The following is a 23,262-nucleotide window of genomic DNA, read 5'->3' as shown; positions in this document are numbered from 1 at the left end:
AACAAACAGCCTGTGAAAAAAGCTTTGTACCTCCTGTATCGTGTTGCTTTTCTTTCTCCTGCTTTTCTTTCACCCATTAACTTGGACAGAGAGGAGAAGATAGTTTTATATTCATAGTTTTATTGCATTAAATCTTATTACATCAAAAACCTGTCAAGTTGTGTTTGATAAGATATTCTTTATTCAAACAAGATCTGTTTTCTTTGTAATTTTTCACACAAAATCTGTTTTTAGGCCATTAATGAGATAATTAGTCAAAGCTACCACTGAGAAAATAGTTTAGCTTGAAATTTGTTCCAACATGAGTCCTGAGATTAATCTAAGCAAGAGAAGAATAAAATCTGCAGAGAATTCAAATTTAACAGTCTAAACGTGACAAATCACGAACTTTTCACATCTCATAAAAACACGGGTTTGAATAAAAGTTGCACAAAGCAAAAAATGTTGTGAACCACTTTCAGACGAAGCTTTCAAATCCTACACAGCTCCAATTATCACCTTCTTCACCTTTCCTTACAACCAGATCAACATCTGCATCAGAACTTTCCTTCAGGCTTTTATCCCCATTTTCATCTTCTACAAAGACAGCTCACACACACTTGCAGCAGTTCATCAAAAACCTACCAGCTGCTGTTACATCTTAGCTTGACTGCAGCTGTTTAACATACAGACCCATGATTGAGGCACAACAGTGTTATGTGTTAAAAACAAATTAGCTCCTGTGCTGACATTATGGTCCGTAAATCGACGTCAGTTTGTCCAGAGCTGATAAACCTAAGTTTGAAATGCAGCTGAAATGTTTCTAACTCTTAAAGGACAGTGTATAACAAATCCCACCAAAACACAGAAAGCAACTATGTCCTCCTAACCCTGCCTTTGGCACTTCATCCTCATACTCATTCTTTCCTATGGAAAATAAAAATCTTCAGTCTGCCAACAAATTTGACATGTTAACGTTTTTATACTTAAATTACACATATCTTGTTTTATATTTTAGTCTTTATATTTCATGTTTCTAATCTTTATCTTTTGCCTTCATTTTAATAAATATTGCACGTCATTGTATCATCTGTCCAACTGGTTTGAGGCTGAAACATTTCAAATCGGCTCACTAACTAGAACATGCTGTGTTTGACCTCCAATGCAACCAAGGCATACACTATAACAGTAGATATTTAGCAGATAAGTAGATATACATACAGTGCAGTAAAGTTTATATAGATGGACCCAGATGAAAAATGCTTGGAAATGACTTATTGACTTGTTGTGTACATTATGTATCAGGGAGGGTCTCAATGAGGTCTCTTCTTCTTCACATAGTGCCGCAGATACTGGATGGCTGAGAGCGCACTCACGTTTGCCAGCAGAGCTGAACGGGATTTAAAACAGAGTTTCAATCATCAAGTTATACAGGACTGTGAAAATATGTTTTCAGGTCCTTTAATATTTCATTACGCCTTCTGTCGGATGATAGACGGTGGCCTGAGGCATTATGTTATCGGGTTAGTTGTCCATCCTATTCTAGTGAAAACTTAACACTTATAGATTTAAGGATTAACTGATTCAATTTAGGAGGTCAAAGGTCAAGGTCACGGTGACCTCACTTAACATGTTTGTGGCTTATTGAATATCATATTTCAAATCTGCGTTTAGGGAAGGTCTTCAATCCATTTGAAACAGCTAACAAGGTCAAAGGTCACAGTGACTTCATATAGGTCTGGGGGGAAACCGAGGCATTCAACCGCAGGGCGGTAATCCTAGTTTCAGCCATATTTGCTGAATAATGACTGTCACACAGCACTGTCATATCAGTGCAAGAGGTTTCATACCTGCTTTCCAGGCATCAGCAGCCTCTGGATCAGAAGATGTCAGCACCCAGGAGGCAAAGGCAATGCAGACCAAACACATATCAGACTGCTTCAGTGTGGAGAAGATGCCCTCTCGTCCTGTAAGAAAGGAAAAAAAGTAGATTTCGTTTTATGCTAGTTTAGGTGTGAATGTATGTTTCCTTTTTTGCTTATTTTCTTCACATGCAGGACAGAGTGTAACAGAGCTCTGGCTTACTTGTTGTCTGTAGACTTCCCAGAATGCTCTGCAGCTCTGTTTGCTCTCTGAACATCTGAGAAGGAGTCAAGGAGACTTTCCCCTCAGTCAACACAGTGACTGGTGGATCATTTTCCTCTATCTTCTCAGCCTCCCCTGGAAACACCCAGGCGCCAGAACCCCCGCACCACATGCTACCTTTGTCATGGAAGCGAATCTTCCTCATGGACAGCAAACTCCTCCAGCTGTGAGACCGAGCTGCAGATGTCCCACACTGATTGGCCCGGATGAAAGAGTGAGACATGACTCTGATTGGAGAGAAGTTGCCCACCTCCTCCTCTGCCTCGCAGTCTGCACTCAAGAAAACATGGTCTGATTTTGGGAATGTGAGTTCTCTGACTGTTGGAGAACAGCAGGAGAAGATAGGGATGGGTTTGTCCTCGCTGCGCTGGAGGGAAGAGAGAGACACATCGTCCCTCAATGAGCAAAGGGTGTAGTCAAACAGAGAAGACACTGAGATGCCCTCAGGATTGTAGACAGTGACGGACCAGGAGTCACTCTTTACTTTATACTCTGAGAAAAAGTATTCAAACATTTCTGGGAAGGATATTTGAGGATCTGTGTCGGGAAAAGAGGTCGGCAGTAGTGTTCCCAGGTCACCACTGATCTCCAGAGACTGACACCCGCTGAGAAACAGACTGCTCTCATCATCGCCAAAGGGAACAGTCAAATCCTCTTTGTTGAGAGCTTGTACGTTGTGCACACTTTTACTTTTTGTTATTTGTCTCGGCCACAACAGTTTGCTCAAAGTATTTGACTCCTGATCCTCAAAAATCTGTCCTGCAAAGTCCTCCAAAGGGACGGGCGTCTCCTTTCCCTCAGAGCAATTGGACTCCTCCTCCTCATGTGATAACAGAGGAGAGTCACTCGTCCTGTCGTGGGTTTTACTCTGAGGATCAGGACTTGGGTTCCTACTGGTGCCAATAAACTGCAAGTACTCCTCTTCAAAGTCTGAGGTGGAGAACTCGCAGCTGGAGCGATCTGGCTTGGACTCGTCCGGCTGTGTGAAATAGTCTGAATCAGCCGTGTCCGACAGCTCCATGAGACCACTGTCACCCAGAGAGCTGTGACTTGTCAGAGACTCGTCAGCATTTGCTGTCAGTGTTTCTTGTGTGTCAGTGGGAGGCGAGCTTCTACCCATCCTGAGCTGCAAAATGTCATTTATCGTCAGTTTTTCCATTTCGTCCCAGAAGGCAGACATGACGTACACGGGTTTGGATTGGCCTGCAGCCACAGCGTAGGATTCAGGGCTGTCGGCCACAGGGCATGGTGTTACAGTTAGATCAGGGATAGGGAGGGGACCAAGCTGATCTCCTAAAGAGCTACCAGATGCTGAAAGATTAATTTTGTCATTGTGGACTCCTGTTGTGTCCGAGAGCGTGTGGAGCGCCGTGCTGTGTGTACTAACATCACATGTGGAGTCGTCATCTGGCATTTTGTCTGCTCTCAGGCCGGCAGATGGAAAAGTCAGTGCGGCCTCAACATCATTGCATTCATAACTATCACAGTTAGCAGCCGTTACGCTGCAGGAGAGAGTTGCCTGCATTTGTCCGTCCTGTGCACTGTCATCGTTTGCTCCCTCAGTCTGCAGCGTCAGGGACACCGAGCTCTGCAGCCGCATTAAATCCACAGGCGGAAGCTGCTGAGATTCCTCCACTGATTCAGCAGCAGACAAATAGCTTTCAGAGTCATAACTGTGGATAGAGAAGAACTCAACACCATCCTCAAACTCGTCTGACTCTTCACTCTCCACTGGGGATGGGTGTCTGGGTGTGAATGTGTCATGTGACGTGGATGCTGAGGTGCCTTCTTCCTTGTTGTTTTTGTCAGATTCTTCGGAGGAATGAGAGATAACCAGTTTTTCTGAAACATTTTTTTCCGTATGAGTCATTTGCAACACATCTGAAAGGCTCTCAGCATTTATATCAGTGCTCTGATGCAAGGTTTGGTCAGATTTAGTGAAGCCCTCCATGTCCGTCCCTCCTGCAGATTCATTTTGATCTTTGTTTAAGTCAAACTCTGGTCCATTTTCAAGAGATTTCTCCTGCGTGTTGCTGCTCAGGCGATTGTTTTTACAAGCTTTTCTTTGTCGTCGTTTTTTTTTCACAGAGGTGGCACGTCCCGGTCGTCGTGCAGGACTGTAATTCATTGTCACAAACCAGCGCTCCTTCTCTGCTCTTGAGGCGACACTGCTCGTGTCGCTCGCAGCTGTACTATGTGGATCATTCACATTTAAATCCACTTGCTTGAGAAACAGTGGATCAGGTTCATGTCTGGAATTCTTTAATTCTGTTTGCAGATCCCCGTCCTCTTTTTTCAGCTCCTTACAATCTCCTGAACCCTGAAAATATGAGGTTTCAGTGTGCAGAGTAATGTTGTCATTTGTCTCCTCCGTGTCGTCCTCTGCAGTCTTTGCATGCGTCTCCTTTGTGCTGAGGATTTCAAGGCATCTCTCAGAGTCCACCCGTGTCACACTCGCCACTTGTTCACTCTCATTCAGTGCCTCTCCTCCTGCAGCGTCTCTCTCGGCTCTGGTCACATCAGGGCTCTGCTGTATCTCCTGCTGAGCTGCCCTGAGGACTGAACCAGAGTTTTCCGAATCCTCTTCATCACTGAGGCTGGAGTTGTCGAGGCAGGCGAGCGAAGGCTGCAGCAGGCCGCACTCTTCACTCTCGTCATAGAAGCTGGTCCAGTCGAACTGGGCAATGTGCATGCTGTGATCCAAATCATCCATTGTGATCTCTCACGTGCTCTTCAATCTGGGGGGAAAATATGAAGAAGAGAATTGATTACAGACTTAGATGTTTGAAAATGATAAGTGGGAGTGTAACAGAACACCCTCGCTGAGCACATCAAAGTTACATAAACACATTGGCGTCACATTAAGGGCTCATGCGTCTGTCTGAAGCTTAGCGTCGCTGTAATCAGCTGCCAGGAGTTGGTTGAAAGCTTAGGAAGTGACGACCTCAGAGAGCAGCAGAGCAAGAGCACCTTGGTCACAAGTTCCACAACAGATACCAAAATACTCCACGGGCATGCTCTTCAAAAACATGTCATATGACCTGATATGAAAGATTCAGCCAATGCGTATCACTGACTGTATCAGTTCAAACACACTTGGTAAACAGTGAAAATGAAAATGTCATTAAAAATAAAACTATACAAACATTAAAATATCATATTAAAAAGAGCAACCACTCACATTATTTCTTAAAGTGTATATTATATTTTGTATTTAGAAAATACAATTTATGAATAGTTACTTTTTAAGGTTTTAGGGTGTTTTTAAGTTGTGCATTTAATGATGTTTCTCTTTCTTTTTTAGCACGAGGGTGCTGTTATCAAATTATTTCAGCCGCTCTCTTCCAATGTCATTAAAGGTCTTGTGTTTCTACTTTGTCCAAACAACCAACATGTAGCAGCTTCAGTAACTCACTTAATGTGTTTCTGTAGTAAATAGGGACCTACCTGTTGAACAGGGTCGAGACATCTACTTTGGAGGAGGCAGTACTTTCTCCTTGCAGGAACATTTCAGCTCTGATGTGCATCTGTCCTTGCGTATGTCGGACTGGGGCCTTGCACTCAGCTGTTATAAATAGAGGAGTATGTCCAGTCACATGTAGCTGCTGGTGCAGACGTCCTCCCCTGCATTGCCAGAGGTGTGACATTTCACTGACCAAAAATACAAGCCCTCTTTCATTCATCAGAGGTTCAGAGATCAATTATTGATCCTATTATGAGGCTGAAATGTGAAGGACATACAAGGGCACTGACATAATATGGGGGACATTATTTAAAATATATGTCATAAGTCAAATGGAATTCAAAATATTCAAGCTCAAATTTTAATTGAATTATTTTTAGCCTTGGACAAAAAACAGTTTTCACTAGTTTCCTCAAACTTTGAAATAAAACTATTTATTCAAAATGTACATGTCTTACTTTAAATATTGTAAATTTGAGCTCTGTCGACATCACTATGTCTGCTCAAATTGTGCCAGTTTATTTAGAATAGCATTACCAAGAATTTTAGATTTTGGTTTAAATAGAAAAAAACTTTAAAATCCACCATGAAAAATAAATATTCTGAATTATTTTGGAATCAGTTTCCGCACAAACGTCTCCCTGCGCAGAAAATGTGAGCATTTAGACTTGTATTTGTATGTTTTCTTTAGTTTGGATATAGGGAACTCAAGTTAAAATAAACATATCTATTACCTTTACATCTATAATGTTAACAATCAAGATAAATTAAGTGTTTTCTTTCCTGATTAGTTTATTTGCCAATCTGGTAGTAATCCATCAATCTACTCAGTAATCAATGGAGACATTTAAAAAAGAATCAACAGTATAAATCAGGAACCTGAAAAAGAACTTGTCAAAATTAATCAAACTTGTCCTTGAACAATATTTGGTTAGAGATAATTAGTGCCGTTTAAAATAAACAGTAGTCTGTCAGTTTATAGACCTGAACTGAGGCGAACAGTTAAAGGTGCTTTATTTCTGCAGAACATTCTTCATGGCATTGAAACAAGAATATGTACATTATTACAAAAACAATGCATCATTTGTATAAAACAATATATACATGTATTCAGCTTATGGTTGCCTGTACAACACCAAACAACACAAAACGTGAAGCAAAAAGGGGAATAATCAGGAAATGCCTTTTCACTGGCATACTTCAGATTGCTCAACATGTACTGAAGATGGAAATGACTTCTTTATAGCCTCAGTGTTGGCGATATATAAAAATATATTAAATAAAATACCACGTAGCAAATAAAACTTGGAAAACTAGCCTTGGTTTCAAATTGTGCACAGTAAAGGCCACTGGATATTATTCAAATACCCATTTATTCAACACGTCGTGACTGAATGTTTCCCGGCTGCGTATAAAGCTTAGAATGGCACAGTAATCACAGTAATGGCACACAGTACAAGCCAGTTTCTTCAGAGAATGTTTGGCAAAGGTAATAGTAGTCAAGTAGATTTCACAATGCAACAGCAATGTTGCCAGTCACACAACGATACAATCTCAATCACACCTGGTGACATATTATTTTAGATTAGATTATTTTAAAGGAGACATATTATGCTCATATTCAGGTCCATCATTTTAATTTGATTTATTACATGAAAAGGTTTACATGCTCAGATCCACAGCTCCTCTTTTCAGCCTCTGTCTGAAACACTTGGTTTGAGCTCCTGTCTCTTTAAGGGGGTGTCGATAAAGCCCAGTATGCTCTGTGTAGTGATTGGTTAACCGCTTCCAGCACAATGTTGGCCTCTGCTCTAACTTTACCTGGATTTGTTACGGGGCGTGCCAGACTACCCAATGGCATTATGCAAATGTGGGGCATGGCATCACAATGTCACCTGACCTGAAATCACGACTCCCTGTAAGTATCGGCCAGACTGACGAGCTGTTTCAGGAGCTTCAGGAGTGGGGGGGGGGGGAGAGGAGCTCCCTTTACCATGAACTTTGGGTTTTTTAACTTTGCAGAACTTTTTCATACACAAAAAATATATATATAATAAAACACACCAGAGGAAAGAAACACTGAAAAAACATAATGTGTCTCCTTTAAAAAAAACACAAGGTCGAACATTAGCTGATGACCTCAGGTGAATAAAGTGCAGAAGGATTTAAAATTTTTAAGTTATGAGAGACTTTACTTCATGGAACAATAATTCATTTATAATGATTTATATTTAAAACGTTTTTGCAGGATGGTAGAACTTCCTATGGAAAAAAACTGGAGTTTGTAGTTAAAATGACTTCTATGTGTGTGTGAGTGAGACCGTAGTAAATGGAACCTAGTAAATAATCCATGTAATTGCGATGCAGGATTTGTTGTCCGCGTAAAATACATTCAACTTGCTTGAGATCACAAAAATCTTAAATTCAAAAACAACAATAAAAATACAAATTCAATTGAACAATTATCCATACAGCGGCTACAGTAACTCTCCCTACAATGTCCCGGTCCACCAGAAGGATTCTTACATCATCAGACACAATTCATTCTCTTGGTCTAATCAGTAAAATTCAGTGCACTGTTACAAAATGCAAATAAATATAACACATGTAAATAAAAAACTAAGAAAAAACAAGCTTCCATTAAATGTCACTGGGCTGTCAGTGTCTCTAAAAGATTAGCGTTACTGTTACTAAACCTGGTTGCTGGTTCGATTCCTCTAAAACAGACCGATCAGTGTATTTATGAACCCTGTCACTTAAAACAATAACCAAGGTGACAGACGTGATACCAGTCTCAGGTCTGTCAGTGAAAAGTCAAGCTGCAGCCAGGAGATGTAGCTTAGATCCACATAAAGACTGGAAACAGAGGAAAACAGCTAGTGTGGCTCTGTCCAAAGAAACACAATCCATCTTCAGCACCTTTAAAGTTCACTTATTAAAACACAGTAAATCTTCTTTGTTTAATCCACTTCTCCAGTTCTAATACTGTTTATTAGTGAGCTTTGGAGGTGCTGGTCATCAGGGATGGACAGAGCCTGGCGAGCTGTTTCCAGTCTTAATGCTGAGCTCAATAGCTACAAACTTTACCTTCATATTTACCCATACAGGTCTCAGACTGTTATCAATCTTCTCACCTACAGCTTGACTAGGGAACACATGCTCCCCTAAATGTTGCATTATTACTTTAACAGACGGGTCCACATATACTGCTAAGTGTTTAGACTGAAAAACCAAGGAGTGATCCTGAGTGATGAGTCTTTTCATCACAACAGTGCTGCATGAGGGGAAAATACAAACTGAACTGCAATGCTTCACATTTACGGAGAAATACAGAAACTATATTTACTGGGATGTTTTAGTTAATATCAATATAATATGATCCAGTCAACGAGATGCTGTGTCAGTAGGACACACCGCCTGCAGTTACAGTTAAATTTGGCCACCTAGTATTTCTACACCCTTGAGAAGAAAATCTTTCCTGAGGTTTCTCTCCTACCTGCACCAACACTGCCACCCCCCTCCTACACATTATAGACTTGAGTGGTGGACGTTGTGGGTATGGTGGTACTTTTCACTGTTGATGTCGCAGAGGGACGCTCCCTTCTGACGTATCTTTGTTTTCTCACTTCAAAAGAAAAGAAACAAAAACGTATCAAGTGTGAGAAAAATGGAAGAGGCAACATTTGAGTTAACTTCATTATACTTAGTGCTTTTACAGAAGAAAAAAAAAAGTCCTTATCCTGAGGCCCTGTTCTTGCTCTATGTAACTTTGGTACGATCTCTTGTGAGAAGTGTGTAACTGACTGAACGTCGCAGCTTAAATTACCTGAATCAGACCCAGCAAGTTCAAGAAGAATGCTGAAGTGTAGTTCCGTTAAAAACACTTAGAAGTCAATAAAAACCAGAGTTTGTCTCCAATATTCAGTGAGGAAACTTTTAAAATATGAAGAATTCTGAACAGAGTTTGGTGTATTTGTTTGGTATCTCTTCTGGTTCAGGAAGCCGGGGATCATGAGGAATATCCACAGTTTCAGTTCAGTGAGTGGGATTACACAGGCAGAGATTGATAGTTTTCTCTACATGAAAACCACAGAGACCAACAGAATTAATAACCACGTGTAGCTGCAGGGGGGCGCTGTTGCTCAGTAAACGTTAGATAGTGCTGCTTTAAGAACAGCTTTTATACCCAAAATCAAGTTTTCTAATTATAATCCTGTTATTACAGTCCTCAAAAATGCAACACTTCTCACCAACATTGCCAAATAGTCTTGGGTAATGTTTAGACCGGTATGCATTACTCACCAACCTCACAGAATACTAGAACCTGTTTAGCAGGATCAGAGAGGTAGTTTACAAAGTAAGACAGTCTACTTATCTCACCTGAGGAGGAGGGAATCATGACAGCCTGGAAGAAAGAAAAAATTATAATTTACGTTGTGGCAGTTGATTTCTTTGTATTACTAATGACAATTAAAAGTCTCTACACAAATCTCTGAATGTAATCTTGTGTTATTAGCTATGAACAAACAGTCAAATTTACTTACTGTCTCACTTGGTTGGAAAATGAAGGCTGTAAGTGTGACAAAATAATGTTACGCATGACTGAAGCAAAGCAAGAATATTTGTCCATGTTCTACAGGCACATCCATGCTGTATTATATAGTATAACATAGCCCACTACATAATGTGCATGCTGGCTCAGCAGGATGTGCTTCATATTTCAGGTTTGTGCACTTACCTTTGTTGCGACGGTAAAAGATGCCTGGAAGTCGGTTGGAGCGTTTGAGGTAGAAGAAGGAGGCAACGGACAGAATAAGGAACAGGCTGATCAACAGTGTTCCCAGGAGAAGAGACGCTGCCACGCCTGGCCCTCCTGCTCAAAGACACGAGACAAAACAGGAAACAGAAGATGAGCAAGATAACAAGTATGTTATTAGCTCCTGAAGACATTATTGCATCATCATACACATTTAGTTCCACATGTTTTCCTCTATTTAACTAACCACAATCAATGAGCTTTATATTAGCTCCTAAACCCACATGTTTTTTCTACTAAATCAGATTTACAGACACAGTACCGGTTAAGAAATATTATTATTATTATAATGAAAATTGCAAATCAGTCTGCAATGACTGTAGATGTGATATCTTACCAATTTTAGGAATGACAGTGGTTACAGTTGTGTGATTCTTCCGCTCCATTGTGTAGTCTAGAGTGGACAGGATAAGTTTAAATTAAAAAACAGTAAGATTTGAATTTTCCAAAAGAGCGAGTGGATAGTTTGCCGTCCTTACTGTAGGTGCACACTGTTATGTTTTCAAGGTCCACGGATGCGGAGTCACAGATGATACAAACAGTGTTGCTGTTCTCAAGGACACGCAGGAAGCAGCCTGAAGAATTCAAAAGAAGGAAATATTTTTATATTTTTGACCACATTTACTGGTGTTAAATGAAAAAAACATGTCATTGCTAATAATGGATATGGATTACAATCCCTCCCATCACTGAATAGTTTGATGAGTGTGATGATGACATGAATAATGTACCTTGAATCATGGTCTTTAAAATCACAAGATCTAAACCCAATTGAACACATGGAGAACCAATGTGTTAGACTGTGCTCTTCATCATCATCATCATCATCATCATAATCAAAACAACAAATAAGGGAATGTGCTCCTCTATGATCTGAGGTTTTTGATTGACCAGTGTATTAATATATTATAGACTTTAAAATGACTAGAGAGACCTTTGTCTACCACTAATCTCAAAGTGTTAAAAATAATATAACTAATGGTTAAAGGTCCAGGCTCTTCTGCATAGAGCTGACAGCCTCCCTCACAGCTGTTTGACAGTGGTATAAAACGTCCACCTTACCGGGTTCACAGTGCGTGTCGTTCGAACACGAGTTGTTCCCTCTCAGTTTGTCACTGCAGCACTCAAGTGAGTTCTGATGTAAGGCCTGTAAACAGAGCAGCACTCACACGTTATCAAATGAGTGCAGCTTGAATAGAAACACACACTGACCCTTTGGCTGAGTAACATCAATCTTCTTACCTTAGTTAAAGGTGTCTCAGGTCTGATAAGGATCACGGTGGCAGCCAAGACCAAAAGGAATGACAGAGCCATTGTTGAAGCCTTGGGGACCGAACAGACTAGAAGACATAAATAAATCACTTTGATTAGTCACATACTAGAACACACATTTTTACTCATGAATCCAACATGAAAGATGAATCATCGAGATTCTGACTGGAATTTAACTGATATTATTCTTATGTATAGTTATTATTATCACAATGTATTATTATTTTGATGACACCATTTTCTTGCTTCCTGTGTTTCAACTTTAATATGTATATGTAGATGATTAACACGTCTCCACTTCCTCCCACCATCCAGAAATATCCCAGACACAAGAGCTGCCATTTTAGCATTTGGAGCCGGACTCTGCACAGTAGCAATTGTGGGATGTAGCCACGCTATTGATTTCCAGTCAAGACTTTGGCTCAACCAATGGCGAGTTAGTCTTAGCTGTCAATCATGATGTTTCACTGTTTCACCCTGTTTCTAATTGCATAAAATAAGAAATCAAAACCTTTATTGCAGGTAGCCATCAGGTGATCACTTTTGGGGAGTTGTCATGTCCTCCATCTTTATATACAGTCTGTAGTTCAGACATCTTTAAGACATTTGAGAAATCTCCAATTATAAATTAAAAAAATGGAAAACATGTTTACACCTCTCAAAGCGAGGAATTCAAAAACGATATTAGTAACCAGTCTTGGATATTGCATTGATAAGAGTCTTACAATTTTTTAAACAATAATCAGACCTATATATTTTTTTGTATAATAAATCTACTTGAATGTGGATTTACTAGTTTTTCATCACACACATCAGCAGTTGGAGGTGACAGTCTTCAACTAAAGTGTTTTTTACAAGCACTGGTCAGTGAACTAACTTTCAGACAGTCGTCCTTTAACGCTCCATCCTTATTTGAATGCGTCGAGCAGCAGCACAGCTAATGTGTCAGAATAAGGTTGGAGTTGTGCTAACGTCAGACAGGTGATAGCACCACCACACAGTTAGCTAGCTAGCACCTGTCACCAGGAAGTTACAGCGTGACTGAGCCCGGAGCTGAATCCACCATGTCAGCGTTACAGAGACAAGTGAGCTAATCTGTGTTTCCCTCTCTACACAGGATCGACTGTGTGCACGGACACACACCGAACACCTGCACGTCGTGGTGGATGTAAGACACACAAAAAGTTAACTCACCACACAAACACCAGACTGTGGCCCGAGCGAAGGGCTCCTGGCTGCGGGGTTATTCTCCGTCAGCTCTGCTCCGTCGCGGATGTGTGGACAGACAGTCACTGGTGCTTGTTGGCAGGTTGCTCGTGAACACTTCGGTGCAGGACACACACGGATAATCCTGCAGCTCGCTGCCACTTGCATTTAGCCCGTAAACTTCCGGGTAAGGTTTTCAAAATAAAACCCCAACTGTTGTTGTTATGCGTCATTGACAGGGGCGGATGAATGAATGGTTTGATGGGGGGGGTTAGTTTGCCCTTAAAATAAATAATTAATAATCATCATAAATAATAACAATCTCCATATTAATCAAAATAACCATGATGACCATGTGGCCATAATCGTGCAGCCTTATCTTATATTCACACATAAATTATATCCAAATCATACCTTATAATACAGATTTTAACATCTCTTCATTTTATTTTATTTATATTGATGAATTTTCTGAATGTTTACAGCCCAGTTTGAGACCCGCCTGCTACACCTCCAAGGCCCAACACACACTATCAATAACAGAATAGTTCAGTGCCTAATGTGACTGCACCAAAAGCAAAACACACCGACCCACAATAGCTCAATGTACATCAGGTACGTCAGGTAGAATTAACTATAACTGATGCAGGTAAACACTACAAGAAACTCTACTGGGATGACGTCTGTGGTGGTCGGTTTTTTGTTGAAAATTTAAGATTAACTTTTGTTGAAATATGTGAATTGTTGGCTCAGTCCTTGCTCTTATGCCTTTACTGTTTCCTCCATCTCTTTTTGTGCATTACGTCTCTGTTGTCTCACACTGGAATAATCCTGACATTTAATCTGTGACGATCAAACACAACTTTATTAGAAACATCATTTCAACAAAGTGTTGAAACTGAGTTTCACGTTTTCTCTTCAACACAGAGCCACTGCACATGTGTGTCATGCATTCAAAGGGCACAATGATAAACGGAATTATTCATGCCTGGGTATAAATGTCGTAATAAACTCATGAATTGATACATGTTGATAAAGACATGGAGCACGTGAGAAATATAAACATATTAAGCGAGAACAAATACCGAAGGCAGTGTTTGTTCGCCGTTTATTTTGCTGCTATGAAATCGCAGTTTGGACTCTTCCGACGGTACCTGAACGCAGCCTGGCCCCTGGACGGATGAATGGCGGGAGATTTGAACTCTCGCTGCGTCTTTCCCGCTGTGAGTCACACTTATACCTGATTTCATCCATGATAACCACTTTATATCACTAAAGTTATTATGACAAGAGTTCGGTAAAGCTTTGAAAAGATTGTTAACTCTAACCTAACTTTGAAATTGATAATAAATGCTAATCAGCCTTAGCTAGCTAACAACGCTGTTTCTACACTCGGCTAATGCTAACTAAGCTAGCCCACTTGACAGCTGCTGTGTTAACATGTTCTCTTTACAAACAGGTGACCAACACTTATGAATCATATCATGAACATAAAAGAAATGCTGAGTATTCCGGCTGGAACCAGGTGGTTAGCTCACTTAACAACTTTAACCTGTTACCCATCATCTACCTGAGGATAAATACTGGATGAGGATTTTGTCACTGGACTTAAATCTGATCAGTGTCATGTTTTACATAAAGAATTATTAAGTAGATTAGCTGATCAAAAGTTAATTAATCGGCAGCTATTTTGATGATTGATTAATTGTTTCAGTAATTTGTCCATGCACATATAAGCTGGTTCTGGCTTCTCAAATGTAATTTAAATCTTTGTTTTCTCAGATGTGACAATATTGGGGTTATATTTGAGTTATATTTGAGTTTTGGACAAAATCAAAATGAAACATGCCGTTTCATTACATTTATATAGCTGCCATACATTAAACCAGGCCTTTTTCACGTTAAAAAAACTATTAACAGGCAAAATAGTGAACTGATTGACCAAGAAAATAACTGGCACATTAATAGATGATAAGAATAAAACAACAATGTTTTCCTTATTGACCATATTTCTACATGTGATTTTGTTTTGCTGCACAAACAAATGATGGCTTTGTGTTTTCTTCACGTGTCAAACCTTGTGGGGAGAAAACAATGAACAGGAACGTGTCGACCAGTGGCTACTCCAGCTTTACAGACTCGCAGCTATTCTTCGGGTCTCAGCTTTGGCCCGACAATTCTCAGAGCATGTCACAGGAAATAAATTTGTCGTCCAGTTCACAAGAGGTGAGATTTATCGGCTTCATCTTGTAGGTTTTGTCAAAGTGAAGCAAGAGGAACACAGCCCCACTGGTGAAATACTGTAATCACTCATATACTTGTTAAAAGACCGTATTTGAGCTTTTGTTCCTTTTGTAAATCGATATATCCCTAAAGAGTAAAAACTGCGAGCACCATGTCAACAGCAACACATAACATGCTGTTAGCTAGGCAACAACAGTGTATCTAATGAGAGATTTTACTGTATATTATACTGAGGTATCTGTCACTGTCATTATCTCTGGTTGTATCGGGCCTTTGTGCGTAATTTTGCAGATGGATGAGCCGCGTGGTGGCAGAACTTGATTATTGTTGCCATGTAGTATTGATAATTCCATGATACAATTCCTTCTTGTTTGTCAGTGTGAATCTAATAAGGCTTTTGATATGAAAATGTCATCTAATTATGAGACCGCTAGTGTTACAGTTTTGTTAATAATGTCTCAGATTACATGAAAAATTGTTCTGTCTGTTTAATGCCTCGTAATGTCTGTGTCTTTTCTCTGTATAGGCGAGTGACCCAAAGTTTGCAAGCACTTATCACACCAAACCTCTCCTGTTTGGAGACGCGAAGGGTAAAACCAGAGCTTTAGGAATACTGGATAAATTTGAAGAAGAAAGAAAAAAGACCAAAGAAAACAATGTCAGGTACGTTTGGGATTCATTAAGTTGTAATACAAAAATTATTTTACCTTTCTATGCCTTCATAAATAATAATAATTGTAAGTATATACTATATTTGTAGAATAGGGTAGAATATAGAACCCATTTTTTTAAATCTGACATTTGAAATCAGTGTTAAATTTCAGTTCATTTGGGTGAAATTATATAAAAGCAAGTAAGAGTTGACAGATAAAACGGCCCTAATCACCTGTGAATCTTTTTAACAGCGAACTTTTAGCCAAAGAAAGTCAACATACAAGAGAAACTCTCAACAATGTAAGTGATGATAGTCATTCAATTTTCCAGCTCGTCTCCTCTGTGATGTAATATTTTCAAATAACGCTGCAATATTTTTCAGATCCAACAACTAGTCGCTGGCACAGAGAGAAATATGGCTGTGGTCCAAACAGTCCTTGAAAATTTTGACAACTTTGCATCAATTTGTAAGTTTCCCAGAGAACTGATATGTATTCATTTAAAGTTACACTCTGCATTAGTGCATCTCTAAGTAATTTAGGAAAAAGTCTGTAAGCAAGGCAATAAGCTTTCCACCAGTAGATGGTGCACTTTGCCCAATGATTAAAATATATATTTTTATACTATCTAGTTCCATAAATGTTTTAATTTATTGTCTTATTTTATCTTGTTTTTATTGTTTCATCCCAGTGCACAATAATATGATTGGTCTTCAGAATGACATTTCCCAGTATTCTGAGATTCTGGTAACTAAATTGAACTCCCACAACGAGGTGATGACGAAGTTGGAGGATAGTGTGAAAAAGGTGAATAGCATGTTATTGTGTAAGGACACTTACAATTTCAAATAAAATGTGGTTGTTGATGAATGTTTCTGATCAGTGATCATGACACTTGTTTATTTTTTCCTTTAGAGTGCAGACACCACAGCAGAACTTGGTTCAAATCTGCAAATCTTGAAGAGTAGTCTTGAGAGTTTGAGAGAGGAGCAGGAGAGAGAACGGAACTTGCTTGCAGAGGCCCTGAAGCTGCTCAGCACCCTTGTCTCGGAGCATTCAGCCAAACCCGGCCCTCAGAGAGTGATGGACAGGAGCATCCAGACTTTACCGGAACTGGAACAGTCGGCCTCCAGCATCCTTCAGAACAAAGCGCTCAAAGGCACAGCACTCACGTGCACACCGCACAACCTTGAACACAAACAGGTTGAAGTTCCACCTCAGGATCACAGCTGCAGCATTGGAAAGAGGAAATCCAGAAGCCAAAGGAAGCGCACAAAGAAAGCGCCGACGCTCTCACAGAGGAGTAAACGCAAAGTCTCTGATGAAAACAGTCCATCTCTGATAAACTGTAAGAAAGTGCAGAAACTTTTATCACCCCGCAGTAAGCGCTGTGATCTGAAGAGGAGAATCAGCCGGGACAACACAGACTGTCTGTCAGTGCTCTGCAGGGAGAAGAGGACCAGTAAAGCTGCAGGGTGTCTCCTCACCCCCCTCAGCTGCTGGTCTCAGGACAGCAACAGCCCTGCGTGCCTGGTGGGAATCGAACCCATCTTAGAGAAGCTGTCAGCTGAGACCAAGACAGCGACCCCAGTGAATGGCTTCTGGCAGTTGTTTGGCATAGACTGTGATTCTGATTTTGGCTTTTAGAGGATGAGTAAAAGATTCATGGCAGTGTAGCGTTTGTGTTCCCATTTCTGGAGACAAAAAAGTGATTTATTTTTATACTATTATATTTATTATTATTGTGGCTGTGTTCAGTTATTTATGGATTCTGAGTTTGAAGAATGAACCCAGTGATAAATGTGTTTGTCTACTTACAAAAACAAATGTTGCAGGTAACAATTAAGTTTCTTTGCCTACTTAAAAAAAATAATAACTTATTCATTACTCATACTGTTGACTTTAAAATATAAATGAACTGAAAAGTTTGGCAAAGAAATACTTTACTGGAATTTCATCTACAATGTAACTGATGTTTGAACTTGGCTCTGGTAAAGATATGTTGTGTTGTAGAAGTGTAAGTACTTACTGTTTCGCAATCGTTACATTTTGTTTTCATGTCACATTCCATACATGTCACCAATAACCTGCTTCATGTTCGGCTGTTCTTCTAACATCTAGTTTTTTCATTTTGTTGTGTAAGACTGCATTACTTCAAAACTTTTATAACAAATAAAAAGTGTACAGAATAGTCGGTTCATACCTCAACAACAATGCTTCATTTATTCGCAGTTTTTAACAGTTTTTTTGCTTTGGCAAGCTTACCTAAAACACAAAAAACAGAACACATTGATTAACAGTATATATATATCGGGGAAAACTATATAAAATATATTTGGATACACGTAATTAGTCTGTCAATATCAATTAAGTCATTAAAGCTCTGCTATTCACTCTTTAAAACTGTTTTTGGTTTAATTTGTGTGGAAACAAGTCTAATCATAATTCGAACCTGTTTAATAGTGAAGAAAACCACCTACTGGTGTTGCTAATAATGTTTCAGCTATGAAATACACGGCTGCAGGTTTCAGTTGATCAATCTTCTCTGCAGACACAACACAACAGGCCTTTTTCACAACAGACGTGTCTGATAGCATTAATAATGGCCCTGCTCAGTTTAAATGTCCCAGGTAAACATGACAGTGTGACATTGAGTCATCATGTAGGATACCAGGACACTTTTATTATTTTACACCTGTGTCAAAATGTCTGCTGGGAAAAGGGCCTCAATATAAAAAACAATGGAAACAGTATTTACATAATTATCTTTCTATTCTCATTCAGCAACGTGCAAATCATCAACTTCCTCTTTCATGCAGACTACTTCTACTTCTCTGCCTTTGGCCCAGCGATAAGTGCATTAATGATTAATAATTAATATCCTTCACTAATTCTAACAAACAGACTTTGATCTGATGTGACAGGGATGTCACACTTTCACTAAGTCTGCAGAAGGGGACATGAGTCCCCTTGGGTTGAGATTTGCCACCAGGCAGACGTCATAGTTGTCGTGCATCAGCACTTGCCGAGCCACCACACTCCACCGTTTTTCCCTTGGGTCCAGCTCCAAAATTTCCTTTGTTATATCATCGTGACGATCTGAGGGTGGTGAAGACACAGTTGGAGAATTACACTGACTTCAAAAACTATTTCAAACATTTCAATAGATATTGATTTTGTTTAATTTCATTCACCTGCTCCTCTGTAATATCCACACACATAAATCTTGCCTCCCACCACTCCTGCATTACAGGCATTGGTGCGCAGGGAGAGTTGTGCACATGGGAGAGGGGGTCCATCTCTCCAATAATTTCCATCTGCGTTGTAGATCTCCACAGCATCAAGGCAGTGGCGTGATTGGCCACAGTCCACACCTTCGCAGCCAATGCCTCCTATACAGGTGCAAAATCAGGTCATTGTCAAATGGTATAAAGTGTAGCTCGAATCATTTAGCAGAATCATGGTCATACCATGTTTGTGCATATAATACAACATGATTAAATGAAAAAAAATGGAATATAGCTGAACTAATATGCATTGAAATGTGATTCTAAAACAAAGAAGAATCTTACCCATCACAAAAATTTCCCCATTGAGTTCCACAGCACTGCAGCGGTACTTAGAGTATCTCATGGGACCCAGTTCTGTCCACTTGTTTGTGTTTGGGTCATACTCCAGAAGGCGGTTACTAAGACGGTCCGGCTCATCATCCATCCGGTATGACTGGATGGTTGAAGGGGAGGGAGGGGATGACAAAGCAGAGCAGCTGCAGTCAGAGAAGAGTCACTTACTAACAGTGTACAAACTCTTTATATTGTCACACACAGCTGAATGCAGGTTTTTGGATAATTAACACATATGTAAAGGTGTTTTTACATCACGTCACCTGTGGGCTCCGACCACCTATCACATAAAGGCGATCTTTCATTGTGACCACGCTGTGAAAGGCCAAAGGCAAAGGCAGTGGTGCTGCGCTCCGCCAGGGTCCGCCCTGCAGAGACCATCGCTCCACACAGTTGGTGATGAGAAACTGGTTCTTCAGCCGCATCTGCCCACCCACCAGGTACAGCGTGTCATCCAGTGACCCCAGGGCATAAGAATCACGGTACTCTGCAGATGTCAGGCGCTCCCAGCTTCCTTGGGCTTTGACATTGTACCTTCAACCCAACACAACAAACAGTAACGTCTGTGTGAGGCCAGCAAATGCAGAAATGTCCGATTTATTGTTTCATATTCATCTTACCTGTAGATTTCAACATTCATGACCTTCTGCCGGGCCATCCTGCGAACACTTACCTCCCCCGCCACAATAATGTCATTTCCTTTAGTTACAACCCCAGCGCACACATACCCCAGAGCCTCTCCATAGCGAGGGGAAGTGATGTAGTACGTTCGGCCCGTGGATGGGGCATAGCAAAAGCTGCGCTCAGCATAGTTGCCATATCTTGACCGAATCCCACCACCGTCATTACCGACACAGAGCAGCAGGTCTGTAGTCTCCATGCCGTACCGCAGCTTCAGTTTACGCGGTGCAGCTGAGGGATGCATCGCTGTGGCCTCTAAGGCTTCGTTCACAATCTGTAGACATTCAGCATCAGCCACCAGGGCTGTGTTTCTCTTCAACGCCTCCCTTAGATAGTCAGGGCTTATCAGGGGTAAGCGAACCTTCCTCAGAAGCTCTGGAAGGTGCCAAATACGAACCTCTCCATCTGTCAGTGTGCCGTGTTTGACCCAGAGAAGGACCACGTCCAGGATTTTCTCTTCTCTAGAAACGTTAAGGTCATCAGAACTCAGGAGGTTCCCCAGCTGATGAGCCTCCAGCTCCAGGACCTCCTCATTCTGGCAGACTTGGACAAAGTTCTGCCTCAGGAAGCGCTGAGCCTGGTCGGCCAGTTCTTCTGCACCGAGGTCCCGGGCAAAATAAAAGACACCAAGGCAGTTGGAGGCATCCATGTTCTCGGTCATGTGCTGCTGGCAGCGTGTGAAGACGTCGTCCATCTGCAGGAGAAAAGCAGCAATGGAGATGCCTTGCACATTGGCGTTAGTAAGAGGAAGATCGGAGCAGTACATGTAGTTCAAGAGAAGAGCCAGGCTGTCTGCGGGGGTGTCACGTAGGAATATTTCTCTGTTGTTGCACTCACGAAGGCCACACGTGAACATAACACGGAAGTAAGGGCTGAAGGCGGAAAGCACAACTCTGTGACAGGGGAAGCTGATGCCCTCAGCGACCAGCACCACATCCGTCAGATGCTCGGACTCCTTCATCCTCCTCAACTGCTCCAGCAGGACCAGTCCATGTTTGGTTGTAAGATCCATTTTGCTTCAACTTTCTTGTAATAATAATAATATTTAGTTACGCAGGAGATTTTATGCACTTATGGACAAGTAGTGAAGAGGTTGTGTCTGAAAAACAAAGAAAACAAAATCAGAAACAAAATCAGTACCATATCAAGTAGAGCCCGACTGATATATCGCCCAATCTGATATGAGTTTACAATTTTTGTTGAAATATATTTATATATTTATCTATAGATATATCACTATCTGAATTTTTTTTGTCCATAATATCAGCATCAGCCCCTAAAAAAATACATATTGTTCGGGGCTCTTACGTCAAAACATGTTAATAATTGTACAATAATGCGAAATTTGTTTGCAATACCAAAATAAAACCAAACCAAAATGAAACATCAACTGTTGGCTTTCAATTAGCCTCCTAATCTTATGATTATTGACATAAAAACATTTGTAAAAGATAAGCAATAATTATTTGTGATCTATTAGCAGTTCATCCAACTTCACAAATATTCTGACCATCAAGAGTTAATAAAGCATCTTGTTGATGCCTGCAGCAACAACAAACATGGACATTTTCATGAACACATGTAACAGCCAGCATTCTGATGAACGTTCCTGGTTAGTACTATATAAAGCAAAATGCCGCAATCGTCTATGAACAAGTTAGTGATCATGCAGTACAGCGGCTCCTTGTAACTCCTCTTACCAAAGTTGTCAGCGCCTCTTATCTGCTGTTATCTGTAGTCTAAAAACACCAGTAGAGATCCATGTTTTTCATCGTGCAACATGTGTCGATGTTGTTTGTTGGTTGAGTGGCTGAGACAAAGATATGTAGCCCCTCCACCACTGCGGCCCTCTGAGCCGCTAACCCCAAAATAGACAGTGTCGTGGCAGAACAGCAAGTGGGTCAGAAGGGTTTGAGTGATCTGGATTGAGTAGGTTTTTCAGATGTGATATTGTAATACTGTGAATTATTATGACTTTTCATAATTTCAGTCCTCTGCGTTATATTGTACTTTGTTTTGGATAATTTTCCACTATAGTTTGTTGTCACGTGTTTGCAGCCCTGGAATGAAGCAACCAGCTGGGATTCATATTTCACCCCGTTAAAGGCCCAGTGTACACTGCAAACGCACATGGTCTAAAGGACATAACTTTTCTAATGTTTAATCTTTAACATACCTGTTCCCGAGACTGTTGCATCCACCACAATAAAGTTGGCAAATGTATGTATCCAACTTTCTGACCTGTAATCTTGTATGCGGCAAATCCTTAAGAAAAAAATAACCTTCTGACTCAGTTGACCGGTGTAATTTGATCTTCAGGTGAAATTTCATGGTTCGTTAAGTTTAGTTCTGCCAGTAAATGGAAAAAGCAGAGAGGATGGAAACTTAGATGTCAAACATACAACTGACATTCAGCACAGTTAATCTTTCTCCTCTTTAAGATGATAATTGCCTCCTGTGCTTCCTCTGGTCGTTGTCATGCCACCGTCCACGACATCCTGACTGCATAGTTAACCATTAGGCAACATGATTTACAGTTGTTCTTGTTACAGTAGATAAGAAAATATAATTCTCTGTTAGTCTCACCATGAGGAAATTTGCAATGTTACAGCAGCAAAGAGCAGAGTCCAAAAAATAGGCGTCAGTAGAATAATAGTAATTCAAGTTGCAATACTTATAAAGGAAATATAAAAATATATAAAAATACAAATGGCATAGAAATAACAAACAGTGTGAGAATATGTACAGTGAAATGGATTGCACATTAGCCATGAATTACACAGGCAGAAATGAATATTGCCCATGTGACAGGGCAGAAAGACCTCGACTACAGGAACGTGACGACGCCACTCAGGGAATTTCACCCAGAGAATAACTACCCTGTAAGTTCTTTCACAAAGAAGGGAAACAGAGAAGTGAGTTTCCAGTTTAAAGATAGTTGAAAAGATCAATTACTTGCACTCTGAATAAAAGCTGTAAGGGAAGAACTCAAAATAAATAAAAATAAAAATAATTCTTTATGATTTAGGAACAGTAACCATAGTTTCCTTCTTGACATACAAGCCCCGTTTTAAAGTGTTCACGTCACCAAACAAAACAACAAAAAGCAGTGAACAGGAGCAACTTAACAACAACATCAAGGCCAAAAAGAATCAACAACAAATTAATAAAAGCAAAATT

The 23,262-nt window shown here is 40.3% G+C and overlaps 4 protein-coding genes across 7 annotated transcripts; 1 reads left to right on the top strand and 3 right to left on the bottom strand.

Annotated features, from left to right (window-relative positions):
• Positions 1-101: 101 nt before the first annotated feature.
• si:ch211-157b11.14 (uncharacterized protein LOC799552 homolog) lies at positions 102-5,797 on the bottom strand. Its single transcript, XM_034585305.1, has 4 exons — positions 5,572-5,797; positions 2,065-4,862; positions 1,830-1,946; positions 102-1,369 (listed from the first exon to the last, which is right to left on the bottom strand). The coding sequence occupies exons 2-4, from the start codon at positions 4,835-4,837 to the stop codon at positions 1,293-1,295; spliced, it is 2,967 nt and encodes a 988-aa protein (XP_034441196.1). The 5' UTR covers positions 4,838-4,862; positions 5,572-5,797; the 3' UTR covers positions 102-1,292.
• Positions 5,798-8,551: 2,754 nt separating this feature from the next.
• c5h1orf159 (chromosome 5 C1orf159 homolog) lies at positions 8,552-13,067 on the bottom strand. Its single transcript, XM_034585941.1, has 9 exons — positions 12,870-13,067; positions 11,646-11,743; positions 11,466-11,550; positions 10,883-10,978; positions 10,741-10,797; positions 10,326-10,460; positions 10,132-10,157; positions 9,968-9,992; positions 8,552-9,212 (listed from the first exon to the last, which is right to left on the bottom strand). The coding sequence occupies exons 2-9, from the start codon at positions 11,715-11,717 to the stop codon at positions 9,109-9,111; spliced, it is 600 nt and encodes a 199-aa protein (XP_034441832.1). The 5' UTR covers positions 11,718-11,743; positions 12,870-13,067; the 3' UTR covers positions 8,552-9,108.
• Positions 13,068-13,684: 617 nt separating this feature from the next.
• Positions 13,685-17,454, top strand: LOC117761277 (interactor of HORMAD1 protein 1). 4 transcript variants are annotated; one of them, XM_034584999.1, is made up of 8 exons: positions 13,685-14,104; positions 14,341-14,406; positions 14,970-15,107; positions 15,652-15,788; positions 16,031-16,079; positions 16,162-16,246; positions 16,470-16,585; positions 16,694-17,454. In XM_034584999.1, the coding sequence occupies exons 1-8, from the start codon at positions 14,066-14,068 to the stop codon at positions 17,423-17,425; spliced, it is 1,362 nt and encodes a 453-aa protein (XP_034440890.1). In that variant the 5' UTR covers positions 13,685-14,065; the 3' UTR covers positions 17,426-17,454. The 4 variants fall into 4 exon arrangements, with proteins under 4 accessions (XP_034440890.1, XP_034440888.1, XP_034440891.1 ...); XM_034585000.1 differs by having other exon boundaries at positions 14,072-14,104; positions 14,966-15,107; XM_034584997.1 differs by having other exon boundaries at positions 13,685-14,406.
• A 1,018-nt stretch (positions 17,455-18,472) lies between these two features.
• On the bottom strand, positions 18,473-21,910 carry kbtbd12 (kelch repeat and BTB (POZ) domain containing 12). Its single transcript, XM_034584995.1, has 6 exons — positions 21,783-21,910; positions 20,022-21,181; positions 19,665-19,935; positions 19,351-19,501; positions 18,973-19,170; positions 18,473-18,877 (listed from the first exon to the last, which is right to left on the bottom strand). The coding sequence occupies exons 2-6, from the start codon at positions 21,092-21,094 to the stop codon at positions 18,708-18,710; spliced, it is 1,863 nt and encodes a 620-aa protein (XP_034440886.1). The 5' UTR covers positions 21,095-21,181; positions 21,783-21,910; the 3' UTR covers positions 18,473-18,707.
• Between the last annotated feature and the right edge of the window lie 1,352 nt (positions 21,911-23,262).

Source organism: Hippoglossus hippoglossus, chromosome 5 (genome assembly GCF_009819705.1).
Source record: "Hippoglossus hippoglossus isolate fHipHip1 chromosome 5, fHipHip1.pri, whole genome shotgun sequence".
Classification (NCBI taxonomy): Eukaryota; Metazoa; Chordata; class Actinopteri; order Pleuronectiformes; family Pleuronectidae; genus Hippoglossus; species Hippoglossus hippoglossus.
This window is presented reverse-complemented; position numbering and strand designations above follow the sequence as displayed.